The 16,274-nt window shown below is 40.3% G+C and overlaps 1 protein-coding gene across 13 annotated transcripts in view; it reads right to left on the reverse strand.

Annotated features, from left to right (window-relative positions):
- Positions 1 to 16,274, reverse strand: part of LOC139367770 (ankyrin repeat domain containing 26) — a 97,079-nt gene that overhangs the window by 47,984 nt on the left and 32,821 nt on the right. For 9 of the 13 annotated variants that reach the window (XR_011626887.1, XM_071106176.1, XM_071106170.1 and 6 more), the window contains 6 exons: positions 10,943 to 10,992; positions 10,775 to 10,853; positions 10,610 to 10,654; positions 4,466 to 4,768; positions 4,214 to 4,318; positions 4,029 to 4,105 (listed from right to left, as the gene is read on the reverse strand). Coding sequence is in view for 12 of the 13 variants with exons in the window: in XM_071106176.1 (XP_070962277.1) it covers positions 4,029 to 4,105; positions 4,214 to 4,318; positions 4,466 to 4,768; positions 10,610 to 10,654; positions 10,775 to 10,853; positions 10,943 to 10,992 (659 nt within the window). In the remaining variant the exon portion in view is untranslated. Of the gene's footprint in view, positions 1 to 1,376; positions 2,388 to 4,028; positions 4,106 to 4,213; positions 4,319 to 4,465; positions 4,769 to 10,486; positions 10,508 to 10,609; positions 10,655 to 10,774; positions 10,854 to 10,942; positions 10,993 to 16,274 lie in introns of all 13 variants that reach the window. The other 4 variants (XM_071106181.1, XM_071106144.1, XM_071106154.1 and 1 more) reach the window with 3 other exon arrangements.

Consider the following 16,274-nt stretch of genomic DNA (forward strand, 5'->3'; position numbering starts at 1 on the left):
TCAGATGAAGTGAGAAAGAACAATCAACACTAAAGTCCTGCCTAGCAACAGATGTATTGGCTGTCCAGATGTGCAAGGAGGACACAGCCTCGAAGGAGGGTATAAATATATGTACTTGTGTAAACATGTGTAAACTTCCTTACCTAGAAATCATCAGCATTTTCATACAAAAACAAACGGATAAGGACAGAAAGCAATCCATGCTTTGGTTTTGTTAAACTAGCCACTGCCCCAAACGCTAATATTAGCATTTGACCAATGTAAGTCAATGTCCTCCAGTTAGCATGCCCAAATCATCAAACATTATTTTTGATTTTTTCTTTTTATGATTTATTAACTCAACAACTTGGTTTGAAGATACTTTGAGATGATTGGAGCATGCCATCTAGGGGACATTGGCTTACATTGGGCTTTGTTCGAAAATGCTAACATTAGCTAATATTTGCAGATTTGGCTGAACTAACGCTTTAATGTCATCACAAAAACATGCACAAATGAAACAACCGCTACACCAAAACATCAGTCCAACTTGGCTTCTTTTCATAAAAAAGAAAGGTGTTTCTATAGGTAAACTTTTACCACTTCAAATCACACCAGCTAGGGAAAATAAGCAAATGAGAAATGACCAGAGTAGCAAACAACTGTTTTCTCAACATGTGGCTGCATGCAAAGCACACCGATGGAGAAAAAGACCCAACAATAAACAAAACAAATCACTACAAGAGAAGATGGATGGACGATGCCCCTTTGAGTGTGGATGATGAGGCGTTGGTGAAATCGTGGGAGTACACACTACTACAGCTGAGAGAGGGAGAAAAATAAAGAAAAAAGAAAGAAAGAGAAAAAAGAAAAAAGAAAAAGCTTCCTGAGGCCTGTGTATGACTGACATTTATAGTGCTGATCTTTAATGTCAATCAGCTTAAAGCAGGAAAGGAGAGAGGAGATTTAAACGAGGCCAATGAGGTGTTAAATGTCACTCTGCACCTCATTACATTAGGTGAGGGAGTGGTTGATGAAGTGAAGAACTGGCGCGAACAATGAGAAAAATAACGCTCACTTTGCTTCATGAAAAAAATGATTAAATGTCGACAATTTCCAATCAAATAAAAGAGGAATGGCAGGAAGTAGAAAAAAAAAGAAAAAAAAGAGTGAAATAGGTTGTCTACAAGAGGTATTTCCCTGGCATTGTTTTTTTTTCCACACAGACTCAGCTGAGGTGATGGAATGGAAAAGGCGGAGAAAGAAAAAGAGAGACAGAACATGAAAGAGTTGGGGGGACTATAACGGGAGCGAGGGCAGTCATAATCCTCTACCTCTTTCCAGAGCAGGGCCTTCTCTTTCTCCAAATCCAGGAACACAACCTTCAGCATCCCTACCTCGTGCTTGAACCTCTGTAGGTCCTCTTCCAGCTCATCGTCTGAGGGAAGTAAAGGAGCTGGGGGACACACATTGCTCAATGAGGAGGGCTGAGACTGGGAGGGACACACTTCGGGTTCTTCTTCGTACATGGAGGGGCTCGTCTCATCGCCCTGTTGGACTTGCCCTGGCCAACGTTCCTCTGCGGCAGGCGTTGGTTTGGTAGTGGCATCTTTGTCTGGCCTAGGGTTGGACTCTCCTTTGTTCAAGGACAAATCCATATGAACATTGTCTGATTTGAGTTCCACTGAGGCTGCATTGCAATCTGTGAAAGTCTTGGTGACATCATCGACATTGTAGTCTACTTCTCGCTCTCTGTCGATTTCCCCAAACAGTTGAGGCAAAGCAGACCTGTTGTCTGGCTCAATGCCACAGAGGAGCTCCAGGTCCCCCATCTCACTGTCCTCGGCACTGGGGGAGAGGTCGGGACTCCCGGGGGTGTCACCATGCTGAGTCCTGTCTTCGCATAGGGAGTTGTCAGCCGACTCGGTCAGAGAGTCCTCCAGCCCAGACCCCCTCTGCTCAAGAATGGTCAGCAGGACTGCATTGCTGCTACTCCTCCTTGCCCTGCTCAACAGACAGACTTTAGGCTCCCCCACCTCTTCGTTGCTCGACTCTCCCTCAGTGGTTCTGGCGGGAGATTCAACTATCTCTACGTTCTCCTCCTGTTTTTCTTCTTCTGTAGTTTCGTCAGAGGCGGATTCAGCTGGAAGTTTTCCAAATTTCTGCTTCAGTTCGGCCGCCACGTTCCTGTAGGAGGACTTAACCTCCCTCTTCTCTAACTCCACCCAGATCTTCCCATAACGTTTCTCCCAGCCTGGCTCTTCCTCTTTACCGTCTCCCTCTCTTTCTCTAACTACATATCTCCCTTCTTTCTCTTTGTCCTCCTCCTGCTCCTCCCCAGTTTGGGACCCGACAGGGACAAGGTGGTACGGGTTACTTACGTCTAACTCTGATGCAACGTCTTTCTCCTTTGATGGCATGAGTAGACAAAGGAAATGGTGTTAACACAGACGCCTACAATGGGATCTACAATTAGGGTATACAAAGCATGAATGTTCACAAAAACACTGAAAACGCCAACATTAAAAAACAATTGTGTGTAGGGGCATGCAGGTAACATTCAAACTTGTACCACTTTGCCACAATAACAAGACTAATATTTCATACATTTCATAAAATAGTCAGTGGCCAGCAGTTAAAATTTGGAACATTATGTACTAATGATATACATTTTCTGATTTTAAACGGGTTCTGGTTGAAAAGATGGGAAGTCATATAGCCGTTAATACAACCAGAGAGAACATATATATTTTGGTTATTATCTGTTCAGATAATTAGTTTACACCAGATAAATATGTATTTTTTGGATGCTAAAAAGACGTCCACAAAATGTCCTTATACAAGCAATGAACTCAATGATGTCATTGCAATTAGTTTTGCCTACTGGTTGAGAGAGGGACTACATTGGTGGTTCATAAGCCAGTCTGTTGTGAAGGGGATGATGGCAGATGAGATGGGTGATGTGGATGAAATGTAGCTATGCCAGGTGAATGATGGGCTTTACTGTAAGGTAGGGGATATGCTGTACACTACAGTAATATGATGTACAAAATGTGACGAGGGGGGGTGGAGGTAGTCATGGCCAAACGGTCATGATTTTAATATCTAGATTTTAATGAGTGTGAGTTTCAGCTATTCCTTCCAAATTGTTTATATTATTTTTGGGTTGCACCTCGTCGCATATTGGTTGAGCCCATTATACTCCTCTCCAGGGTTGAGTTGGTAAAATAAGAAAGACTAGATCAATTTAAAGTAGGGGAATGTAGTGATTTGTGGGGGTAGGAGATTAGGTAAACTGGAGATGGTATTCTCTGACTAATGCCTCCACCTCTTGTGGCTGCTCCTCAGGCTCTGGACTGCTCGCACTCTCTTGCTTCACCGGTGAGGGCCTACGCATATAGTCACAATGGACCTCAGGATCTCGTCACAGTATCTCTGTGCATTCAAATTGCCATCGATAAAATGTAATTGTGTTCGTTGTCCGTAGCTTATGCCTGCACATACCATAACCTCACCTCCAACATGGGACACTGTTCACAATGTTAACATCAGCAAACCACTCGCCTACATGACACCATACACGCGGTCTACCATCTGCCCGGTACAGTTGAAACCGAGCTTCATCTTCATCATACTTCTCCAGCTTGCCAGTGGCCATCGAATGTCAAAATCTTCCCACTGAATACCGTTACGACGCCGAACTGCAGTCAGGTCATGTTGCGTTTATATTTGTGTTCAGTATAGTTTTGCCTACTGTGTCAGTTAGGGGCTACATAGGGTGTTCATAAGGCAGTTTGTGGTGTAGTGGGTCATGAGAGATGAGATGCTGTAGAGGTGATGTAGATTATTTGTAACTATGCCGTGGGTATGATAGGCTATATTGTAAGATGGGGATTATACACTACTGTGAAGTAGCAAATGTGACGAGGTAGGTTAGAGGTATTTTATTATTTTTTTAGATATATTTTAAAGCAGGGAATATGTAGTGATTTGGCGGAAGGATGAGATGAGGTAAGCTGGAGAAGGTTTTCCCTGACTAAGGCCCCCACCTCCTGTGCCTGCTCCTCAGGCTCTGGACTGCTTTCGCTCTCTTGATTTACTGGCGAGGGCTCACGCAGAGGGTTATCTGCAGGGAGATAGAACCTGTTTTAACAAGAGCAGCAGTGGATGTATGTCTGCAAATAGTCAGTCTTAAATCAACGCTAATTAATTAGGTAAACTTTAGGTTACTCACTAGGTTTCAACACTGCGACGGTCTCTGTTACGTTTGGTAGTTGCTTCCCAGTCCTGACTGGGCTGGGGGTGGAGGTATTCACGTGGTTGGAATCCCAATTAAAGTCTAACAACAAGGAAGAAAAAGTGAATTTATGCACTGCTTACATCCTTGGCACCAATGGACAAAAAGCCCATCTAAAGTTAGCCAGAAATACACTCAAAAGTACACTCAAAAGTACATGCAGTATCTATAATCTCCTTACTCCCTTACCTTCCTCACTCTCTGTTCTCTGGAGCAGCATCTTCCGAGCACAGGGCTGGGGTTGGGTTTGAGGGGTAAGGGAATGCGGGCTGGCCAATGGCAGGGGTCTCTCCGAAAGAAAGTGTCTCTTCTCCTCAGGACCGCTCCTCTCCGCTATTAATGCATCTGGCTCCTGCTCCTGGACAGCCGGCAGAGGGACGGGGGATCGGGAAGAGGCCTCCTCCCTCAGCTCCTCGCCACCGGGGGAAGGCACTCCGTGGCCGGGGAGGGTTCTCCTGCTGGCGGTGCTGGCCGTGTCCCAATCAGAGGCATCTGCATCAGCAACACGGAGACAACAGTCAGACAATCAGCATGTCTGAGGGGATCAATTTTAGCAAAGTAAGTAGCCTTACACGAGCCTTGGCTTGTTTGAGCCAGAACAGCTCATAGCAAGAGCCTATCTCCTGTTTCTGTAGCGTGAGGCAGCTTTATGTACACCCCCTGGACAGGACGCTAGTCTAACACAGGGCCTTACCCCAAATCTAAAGTGGGGTCTGAAATTATTGACACACTTGATAAAGATAAGCAATAATGACTGTATAAAATAAATAATTCAAATACTTAGCTATATTGTACACCAAAAATTGGAAATTAAATTATTTTAATTCTAATACAAATGCTCAGAGAAAGATATTTTGTTTAACTTCTTATGGATGGGGGGCAATATTGAGTAGCTTGGATGAATAAGGTGCCCAGAGTTAACTGCCTGCTACTCAGGCCCAGAAGCTAAGATATGCATATTATTAGTAGATTTGGATAGAAAACAATATGAAGATTCTAAAAATGTTTGAATGATGTCTGTGAGTATAACAGAACTCATATGGCAGGCAAAAAACCTGAGAAAAAATCCAAACAGGAAGTGGGAAATCTGAGGTTTGTAGGTTTTCAAGTCTTTGCCTATCCAATATTCAGTGGAAATTTGGTCAGATTGCACTTCCTACGGCTTCCACTAACTGTCAACAGTCTTTAGAACCTTGTTTCAGGATCCTACTGTGAAGGGGGAGCGAATAAGAGCTGTTTGAGTCAGGGGTCTGGCAGAATGCCATGAGCTAAGTCATACGCGCTGCCGTGAGAGCTAGCTGCGTTCCTTTTCATTTCTAAAGACAAAGAAATTGTCTGGTTGAAATATTATTGAAGATTTATGTTAAAAACATCCTAAAGATTGATTCTATACATCATTTGACATGTTTCTATGAACTGCAAAATAACTTTTTTGACTTTTGGTCTGGACTAAGTGTGCCTGCGCCTCATGAATTTGGATGTGTGAACTAAACGTGCGAACAAAAAGGAGGTAGTTGATGATGGACTTTATCGAACAAAACAAACATTTATTGTGGAACTGGGATTCATGGGTGTGCATTCTGATGAAGATCATCAAAGGTGAGTGAATATTTATAATGCTATTTCTGACTTCTGTTGACTCCACAACATGGAGGATATCTGTATGGCTTGTTTTGGTGTCTTAGCGCTGTACTCAGATTATTGCATGGTGTGCTTTTTCCGTAAAGCTTTTTTAAAATCTGACAAAGAGGTTGCATTGAGAAGTATATCTTTAATTCCATGTATAACAGATGTATTTTAATCAAAATTTATGCTGAGTATTTCTGTAAATTGCTCTCTGCAAAATCACTGCATGTTCTGAACATAACGGCGCCAATGTAAACTGAGATTTTTGGATATAAATATGCACTTTATCGAACAAAACATACATGTATTGTGTAACATGAAGTCATATGAGTGCCATATGATGAAGATCCTCAAAGGTTAGTGATTCATTTTATCTCTATTTCTGCTTTTTGTGACTCCTCTCTTTGGCTGGAAAAATGGCTGTGTTTTTCTGTGATGAGGTGCTAACCTAACATAATTGCATGGTATGCTTTCGTCGTAAAGCCTTTTTGAAATGGGACACTGTGGCTGGATTAACTTCTTGGTGACGGGGCAGTATTTTCATGTCCGGATGAAATGCATGCCCAAATTCAACTGCCTACTACTCATCCCCAGAAGATAAGATGTGCATACTATTAGTAGATTTGGATAGAAAACACTCAAGTTTCTAAAACTGTTTGAATCGTGTCTGTGAGTATAACAATTTTTTAGCAGGCGAAACCCCGAGGACAAACCATTCAGATGTTGTTTTTTGAGGTCACTCTTTTCAATGGGTTTTCATTGGGAATCCAGATTTCTAAGGGACCTTCTTGCAGTTCCTATCGCTTCCACTGGATGTCAACAGTTTAGAAATTGGTTGAGGTTTATCCTTTGTGTAATGAAGAAGTACGGCCATCTTGAACAAGGGTCACTTGAAGTGTACTGTTAGATAGAGGCGCATGACCAGAAAGCCAGCTACAGTTTGTTTTCCTCCTGTATTGAACACAGATCATCCCGTCTTAAATTTTAGAAATGATTTACGTTAAAAAATACCTAAAGTTGTATTACAAAAGTAATTTGAAATGTTTTGGCAAAGTTTACAGGTAACTTTTGAGATATTTTGTAGTCACGTTGCGCAAGTTGGAACCAGTGTTTTTCTGGATCAAACGCGCCAAATAAATGGACATTTTGGATATATATCGACGGAATTAATCGAACAAAAGGACCATTTGTGATGTTTATGGGACATATTGGAGTGCCAACAAAAGAAGCTCGTCAAAGGTAAAGCATTAATTCTATTTTTATTTCTGCGTTTGTGTCGCGCCTGCAGGGTTGAAATATGGTTTCTCTCTTTGTTTACGGAGGTGCTATCCTCAGATAATAGCATCGTTTGCTTTCACAGAAAATACATTTTTAAAATCTGACATGTTGGCTGGATTCACAACAAGTGTAGCTTTAATTTGCTATCTTGAATGAGTGATTTAATGAAAGTTAGATTTTTATAGTAATTTATTTGAATTTGGCGCTCTGCATTTTCCCTTGCTTGTTGTTAACCCAGAGAGGTTAACAACACGTTTCTTTAAAATGGTGTATAATACTTGTATACTTTCACTGACTGTTGTCAAATCGATCCCATTAACGGGATTTAATCCGTAAGAAGTTAACAAGTAGTACCTTTTCTCAGTCAAAAACGTAAAAGTCTAATTTATTGACACCCCCCGATTCTTATAAAGTAGTCAAAGGTTTAGTATTTGGATCCATATTTCTTGCATTCAATGACTAGAATAAGCTTGTGGCTCTTAAAATCTCTACAGGATCAGTGTGTCCCCTACGGGACGGTTGAGCTAATGTGATTAGCAGGAGGTTGTAAGCAACAAGAACATTTCCCAGGACATAGACATATCTGATATGGGCAGAAAGCTTAAATTCTTCTTAATCAAACTGCACTGTTCAATTTACAGTAGCTACTAAAATGAAAGAAAACCATGCTATTGTTTGAGGAGAGTGCACAGTTATGAACTTGAAAATGTATCAATAAACCAAATTAGGCACATTTGGGTAGACTTGATAAAACATTTTGAACAGAAATGCAGTGGTTCATTGGATCAGACTAAAACTGTGCAGAATTTTGCTGCCAAAATTTTAGTGACCAAAATCGAAAACACGCCTAACCTGGAACAGTACATTGCAACCTTTCTCTAGCATTTCAAAGATGGGCGCGACACGTTTTTTTTTCTTTGTTTTATCTTTTACCAGACTTAATGTCTTAAATTCTCCTACATTAATTTCACATTTCCACAAACTTCAAGGTGTTTCCTTTGGTATCAACAATATGAATATCCTTGCTTCAGGTCCTGAGCTACAGGCAAATACAGTCGGAAGCTAACATACACTTAAGAGTCATTAAAACTCATTTTTCAACCATTCCACAAATTTTTTGTTAACACACTATAGTTTTGGCAAGTCGGTTATGACATCTACCTTGTGCAAGTAATTTTTCCAACAATTGTTTACAGGCAGATTATTTCACTTATAATTGACTGTATCACAATTTCAATGGGTCAGAAGTTCACATACACTAAATTGACTGTGCTTTTAAACAGCTTGGACAATTTCAGAAAATTATGTCATGGCTTTAGAAGCTTCTGATAGGCTAATTGACATAATTTGAGTCAATTGGAGGTGTACCTGTGGATGTATTTCAAGGCCTACCTTCAAACTCATTGCCTCTTTGCTTCACATCATGGCAAAATCAAAATAAATCAGCCAAGACCTCAGAAAAAAAAGTAGACCTCCACAAGTCTGGTTCATCCTTGGGAGCAATTTTTAAACGCCTGAAGGTACCACGTTCATCTGGACAAACAATAGTACACAAGTATAAACACCATGGGACCACACAGCCGTCATACCGCGCAGGAAGGAGACGCGTTCTGTCTCCTAGAGATGAACATACTTTTGTGCGAAAAGTGAAAATCAATCACAGAACAACAGCAAAGGACCTTGTGAAGATGCTGGAGGAAAAAGGTACAAAAGCATCTATATTCACAGTAAAACGAGTCCTATATCAACATAGCCTGAAAGGGCGCTCAGCAAGGAAGAAGCCACTGCTCCAAAACCACCATAAAAAAAGCCAGATTATGGTTTCCAACTGCACATGGGGACAAAGATCGTTCTTTTTGGAGAAATGTTCTCTTGTCTGATGAAACTGTTTGGCCATAATGACCATCATTATGTTTGGAGGAAAAAGGGAGGCTTGCAAGCCGAAGAACACCATCCCAACGGTAAAACACGGGGATGGCAGCATCATGTTGTGGGGGTGCTTTACTGCAAGAGGTACTGGTGTACTTCACAAAATAGATAGCATCATGAGGAAAGGAAAATGATGTGGATATACTGAAGCAATATCTCAAGACATCAGTGAGGAAGTTAAAGCTTGGTCGCAAATGGGTCTTCCAAATGGACAATGACCCCAAGCATACTTCCAAAGTAGTGGCAAAATGGCTGAAAGGCTACAAAGTCAAGGTATTGGAGTGGGCATCACAAAGCCCTGACCTCAAATCAATAGAAAATGTGTGGGCAGAAATGAAAAAGTGTGTGCGAGCAAGGAGGCCTATAAACCTGACTCAGTTACACCAGCTCTGTCAGGAGGAATGGGCTGAAACTCACCACAATTATTGTTGGGAGCTTGTGGAAGGCTACCAAAAACATTTGACCCAAGTTAAACAATTTAAAGACAATGCTACCAAATACTAATTGAGTGTATGTAAACTTCTGACCCACTAGGAATGTGACACAGTGAATGATAATTTAACTTATCTGTCTGTAAACAGTTGTTGAAATAAACTGAAATAAATTATACTCTACTATTATTCTGACATTTCACATTCTTAAAATAAAGTGGTGATCCTAACTGACCTAAAATGGAATTCTTACGAGGATTAAAATGTCAGCAATTGTGAAAGATTGAGTTTAAATGTATTTGGCTAAGGTGCATGTAAACTTCCGACTTGAACCGTAGATTTGGGTATGTCATTTTAAGCAAACATTTAAAAAAAGGGTCCGATCCTAAAGAGGCTGTTAACTTGTTGGATGCATTTGCAGTTCATTTTGGTTGCGTTTCAGATTATTTTGGGCCCAAAAGAAATGAATGGTAAATAATGGATTGTCATTTTGTAAATAAGAAAGCTATATGTTTCTAAACACTCCTACATTAATGTGGATGCTACCTTGATTACAGATAATCCTGAATGAATAATGATGATGAGTGAGAAAGAGTCAAAGATCATACCCCCAAGACATGCTAACCTCTCACCATTACCAATGACAGGGAAGGATAGCATTACTTGGGGGTATTATCTTTGACACTAAATTTCTCATTCATCATTATTCACAATTCATTCAGGATAATCCGTAATCATAGTAGCATCCACATTAATAATTATTATAATTGCACCTTTTTTTTGCATACCACATAGCTCAGTATTTGAATAATTTATTTGATACAGTCATTATTGCTCATCTTCATCAAGTGTCAATCATTTCAGACGATGAAGTAGCACTACAAGTAGAAAAACTATATAGAATCACAAAACATTGAATCTATTCCTACTGGAGGTATGCACTGACCTGCAAGATTTTTTTTAGCTTCTTAAAAGTGTTTAAATGAAAGAAAGAAATTGTTAACATTAATTATATGGTAGATTCAAGGTATTGAACTTGGTAAATTAACTAATTTAGTTGTGAAATTACCTTCAAGATCATCAACATCACCCAACCCAAGCTCCTCCATTATGTCTGTGGAAGAGAATATGGGAAAACGTTGCACAAATAGAAGGGCTTATTTTTAAAGTATATAATACATAAAATTGACAAATAAATAAATATTAAAGCACACAATAAAAAATGTTTCCTTACCAGTCTTTTTGTCAGCATCTTTTTTGGACAGTTCAAACCTGGTCAAGATGGACAGAGTTTCCCTTTTGATTTTCTCTGGCTGTTGAGACCGAGAGGAAAACATGGTTACATTTCACACCAAGAATAGTGGCCCTTAACTTTGAGTGTTTTCCCGACATCTGTACTCACCTTTTCTGGGACATTGTCATTGTCGGCATCATTATCATAATTTCTTAAAACTGCAAGAGAACAAATGGGAATGTGGTGAAACATTGTGATTGGCTCCTGTGCTCTCTCAGCCTCAACAGTCAGGAGGACAGCACAAGGCCAGTTGGATGAGCTGGCTTGGCCATGCTAAATGAAGCCAGAACAGTTTTGTCTCTCATGCAGATGAGATCATGGTTAATACACTGAGAGACAGTAGGTGGTTAGGGGAATGGACGATCATAACAAAACAGATCTGGGTCCGTATCCACAGTCTCACGAAAGGTCCTAGGATTCCTGTTGTTTTAAAACTTTAATATTTTTTTATGACAATGTGGTGAGTGATGAACATGAATTTATCATGTCCTTCAATGTTGCAATCATGACAAGTGGAGCAAGGTTGTCAAATCCTCCCAGGTGTTTCTAGTACGACCAGCTGTTTTCAGCCACTGGTATTGTTGAATTTGGTTGTCATATTGGCAGATTTCCTACAAACTATTTAGCTGCTAGTTGAGGACTTTGTTTCTCAAACTAGACACTAATTGACTTGTCCTCTTGCTCAGTTGTGCACCGAAGCCTCTCACTCCTTTCTCTCTTCTGGTTAGAGCCAGTTTGCCTTGTTCTGTGAAGGGAGTAGTACACAGCGTTGTACGAGATCTTCAGTTTCTTGGCAATTTCTCGCATAGAATAGCCTTCATTTCTCAGAAAAAGAATAGACTGACGAGTTTCAGAATAAAGTGCTTACTTTCTGGCCATTTTGAGCCTGTATTCGAACCCACAAATGCTGATGCTCCAGAAACTCAACTAAGTCTAAAGAAGGCCAGTTTTATTGCTGCTTTAAAATCAGCACAACAGTTTTCAGCTGTGCTAACATAATTGCAAAAGGGTTTTCTAACAATCAATTAGCTGATAACGGGCCTCTGTAAGCCTATGTAAATACTCCAGCTACAATAGTCATTTACAACATTAACAATGTCTACACTGTATTTCTGAACAATTTGATGCTATTTTAATGGACAAAAATGGGCTTTTCTTTCAAAAACAATGACATTTCTAAGTGACCCAAAACTTTTGGACGGTAGTGTATACCAATAAATGTCACTAGAAAACAGCATAAACAAACGCAAATGCAGCTATTTTGCCGTTATTATGCCTGCACTGTTTGACCTGATCGTTAGCAAGCAAGGGATAAGAACTTTTCCAGCCTGCAATGGCAACGGAACAAAAAGAACGAAAGACTGGGTCGTGTCCATAGAGAGAGAATAAAAAGTATAACCAACTGCTTCTCTGGCAACCAAACCAATAGAACTAACAACAAGGAGTATGAAAAATTAAGAATGGACTTTAAAATGAAAATATAATTTATAACCTAATTTCTAACGATAAAGGTGTGCTTTCGTATTGTTTTCCTTGGCAACTGTGGTATAAGCGGGATAAACGTCTCTGTTATGTACATTACCTTGGATCTAATGAACTCATCTGAGAGACTCGGCTCAGCCTTGTCCATTATTTCCACTGTAAGGTACAGAACTTTGGTGTTTATCCCTTAGGTCTAGAATATTTATGGGTTGAACATATAAATATACTCCAAAGCAACTGCATGTGGTGCAGGAACCACTGACTCGTTGCATTTTTCTATTATCAAGACATCTGCTGGTAACTCTTAACTGGTTAGAACAGCTTATGAAAATGATTATTGTCTATCAACAATGACAAGCCACCTGGGACTGACAACTTGGATGGAAAACTACTGAGGATAATAGTAGACGATATTGCCACATCTTCAATTTCAGCCTAGTAGAAAGGGAAGCAAAAATTGTTTGACCAGATACAATGCTATTTTACAGCAAACAAATTGATAAGACCTTCAGCACGCTTATAGGGCAGGCCATTCAACAAGCACAGCACTTATACAAATGACTGATGATTGGCTGAGATAAATTGATGATAAAAATATTGTGGGGGTTGTTTTGTTAGACTTTAGTGCGGCTTTTAAAATTATCGATCATAGTCTGCTGCTGGAAAAACGTATGTGTTATGGCTTTACACCCCCTGCTATATTGAGAATAAAGAGTTACCTGTCTAACAGGTCACAAAGGGTGTTCTTTAACACAACATAATCCAGGTAGAATCAGGAATTCCCCAGGGCAGCTGTCTAGGCTTTGAGTAAAGACGATGTGTCTATGTATACGGATTACTCAACACGTTAGCTACTACAGCAACTGAAATGACTTCAACACTTAACAAAGAGCTACAGTTAGTTCCAGAATGGATGGCAAGGAATAAGTTAGTCCTAAATATTTCAAAAACTAAAAGCATTGAATTTGGGACAAAACACTCACTAAACCTCAACTAAATCTTGTAATAAATCATGTGGAAAATGAGCAAGTTGAGGTGACTAAACTGCTTGGACTAACCCTGGATTGTAAACTGTCATGGTCAAAAACATTGACAACAGTAGCTAAGATGCGGAGAAGTCTGTACATGATCAAGTGCTTCTCTACCTTAACAGCACTATCAACAATGCAGGTCCTACAGGCCCTAATTTTGTAACACCTGGACTACTGTTCAGTTGTGGTCAGGTGCCACAAAGCAATTGGCTCAGAACAGGGCAGCACAACTGGCCCTTTGATGTACGTAGAGAGCTAACATTAATAACATTAACATTAATAAAATGCATGTCAATCTCTCCTAGCTCAAAGTGGAGAGATTGACTCAAAAATCATCACTTCCTGTTGAACACGGAATGAGGAAGAGCTCGGTTTTGAAGTTTTGAAAAGTTTGTTGTTACAAAGTGTATTGAAAGTTATTGGTAGGGTACAACTTCTTAGTTTGGATCCCATGACGCAGTTGGGATTTGTTGCTGGGACTGCTAGTCTCTGTCCAGTGATCCTGCCGACCAAGGGCGGGTCTGAGGAGCTATTTGGTGTCACAGCAAGCCTAGCTGCATATCAAGCTAGCGGGTTTATCTTGAACGCAGCCTGCGACGCGGTTAGCCATTGTGGCTGGGTCTGCGGATTGTACCAGGTTTGTGGCTGTCTAGATCTCGGCTGTTTGTTGTTTTCAATCTTCTCTGTGACCTGCCCTGTCTGGAACTGCGAGGAGTAACAGCGTAACCTACGTTGCTAGCTACCATGACAAAGACCAAAGTCGGGGGGAGTACCATTGAGGACAGTGGTGTCTCTGTATCACACGTGAAGGATCTTTTAAAGGGTGCTTTACTATTCTTAGATAGCGGAATGACTTTTGCCTCCCTCCAGGCCTGAGGGCACACACTTTCTAGTAGGCGATCCCGGTTGGTTGTCACTGTTGATAGACAACAATCATTTCTTAACCTCCACCACACATACTTTACAAAATTCTAAATTACAATGCTTGTCTTTCATAATTTGGTCAGATATACTTGGATGTGTAGTGTCAGCTTTTGTTTGCTGGCATGTTCTGCCTAAATTTGCTAATCTTGTCAACTAACAAATCTAAACAAATAGTTGGCAATATCAGTGGGTTTTGTGATCTGATTCAATGAATGATGGAACCGAGTTTGTCTTTTTACCCAAATTTTCATTTAAGGTGCTCCAAAATGTTTTACTATCATTCTTTATATGACTTATCTTTGTTTCATAGTGTAGTTTCTTCTTTTTATTCAGTTTAGTCACATGATTTCTACATTTTCAGTGCATTTGCCAATAGGTTCCTCATCAATCCAAGGGGATTGAACAGCTTTTAGTCATTTTCTTAATGACGGCATGCTTATTTAGTAACTGGAATAAGCAATTTCATAAATGTGTCAAATGCAGTGTCTGGCTGCTCCTCATTACACACCACAGACCAGCAAATATTCTTTAATCATCAACATAAAAATCACAAAAAAACATAACCATATTAGGCCCAACATTTTCCTAGATATGGCTACTATATTGTGATCATTACATCAGATGGATTTGGATACTGCTTTAAAGCACATTTCTGCTGCATTAGTAAATATGTTATCAATACATGTTGATGATTTCATTCCTGTGCCGTTTGGAACAACCCTGGTAGGTTGACTGATAACCTGAACCAGGCTGCAGGCACTGGTTACAGATTGAGACTTTCTCTTGAGTGGGCAGCCTGATGAAACCAATCAATATTGGAAATCACCTAGAAAATATAACTCTTGATATTACATAAATTATCAAGAAATTCACACATATTATCCAGATAATGACCGTTAGCACTTGGTGGTCTATAGCAGCGTCCCACAAGAATGGGCTTTATGTGAAGCAGATGGGGTGGCGGGTAGCCTAGTGGTTTGAGCATTGGGCCAGTAACCGCAATTACAACAATACTGAATGAACACGTATTTTAACTTAATACAATGCATCAATCAAATCAATTTAGCCTCAAATATATAATGAAACATGTTCAATTTGGTTGAAATAATGCAAAAACAAAGTGTTGGAGAAGAAAGTAAAAGTGCAATATGTGCTAGGTAAGAAAGCTAACGTTTCAGTTCCTTGCTCAGAACATGAGAACATATGAAAGCTGGTGGTTCCTTTTAACATGAGTCTTCAATATTCCCAGGTAAGAAGTTTTAGGTTGTAGTTATTATAGGAATTATAGGACTATTTCCCTCTATACATTTGTATTTCATTAACCTTTGACTATTGGATGTTCTTATAGGCACTTTAGTGTTGCCAGTGTAACAGTATAGCTTCCGTCCCTCTCCTCGCTCTTCCCTGGGCTCAAACCAGCAACAACGACAACAGCCACCAACTCGTGATTATGATTGATTGTTTTTTATAAGATAAGTTTAATGCTAGCTTTGCTTACTGCATTCGCGTAACAGGCAGTCTCCTTGTGGAGTGCAACGAGACAGAGACAGGTCGTTATTGCGTTGGACTAGTTGGCGATGACGAAGCCTCTGCTGGAGTCAGTGTACTTGGAGTCAGCACCGTCGTTGCAGACACAGGCAATCCCAGCAATGAAAGTGCAGGTAGATCAGGCACCAGTGCAGCGACACGACTTCTTATGTCAATCTGCTCCGAACCTATTGCAGTCAATCTCGTCCACTTAGCAGCATGCCGCTGCGTTTGGTTTCCACAACTTGGGACATTGGACCAGCGCTGATTGGAACAGTCTTCATTACAAGATTGAGGAGGAGAAGCAAATGGAGACGACTTCTTTGGCACACAAATTCCAGGCAGCACAGACCATTTGGATAGGGACAGATGACAAGTCAGGCCCGAATGGCGTCAAGCCATAGGAGTCGAGAACAAAAACGTTCTAATTTGCGTTTTCCTCAAATTCATGCAAAATTGAGATTTGCTTGCTAAGC

The sequence above is a fragment of the Oncorhynchus clarkii genome, chromosome 2 (assembly GCF_045791955.1).
Source record: "Oncorhynchus clarkii lewisi isolate Uvic-CL-2024 chromosome 2, UVic_Ocla_1.0, whole genome shotgun sequence".
Taxonomy (NCBI): domain Eukaryota; kingdom Metazoa; phylum Chordata; class Actinopteri; order Salmoniformes; family Salmonidae; genus Oncorhynchus; species Oncorhynchus clarkii.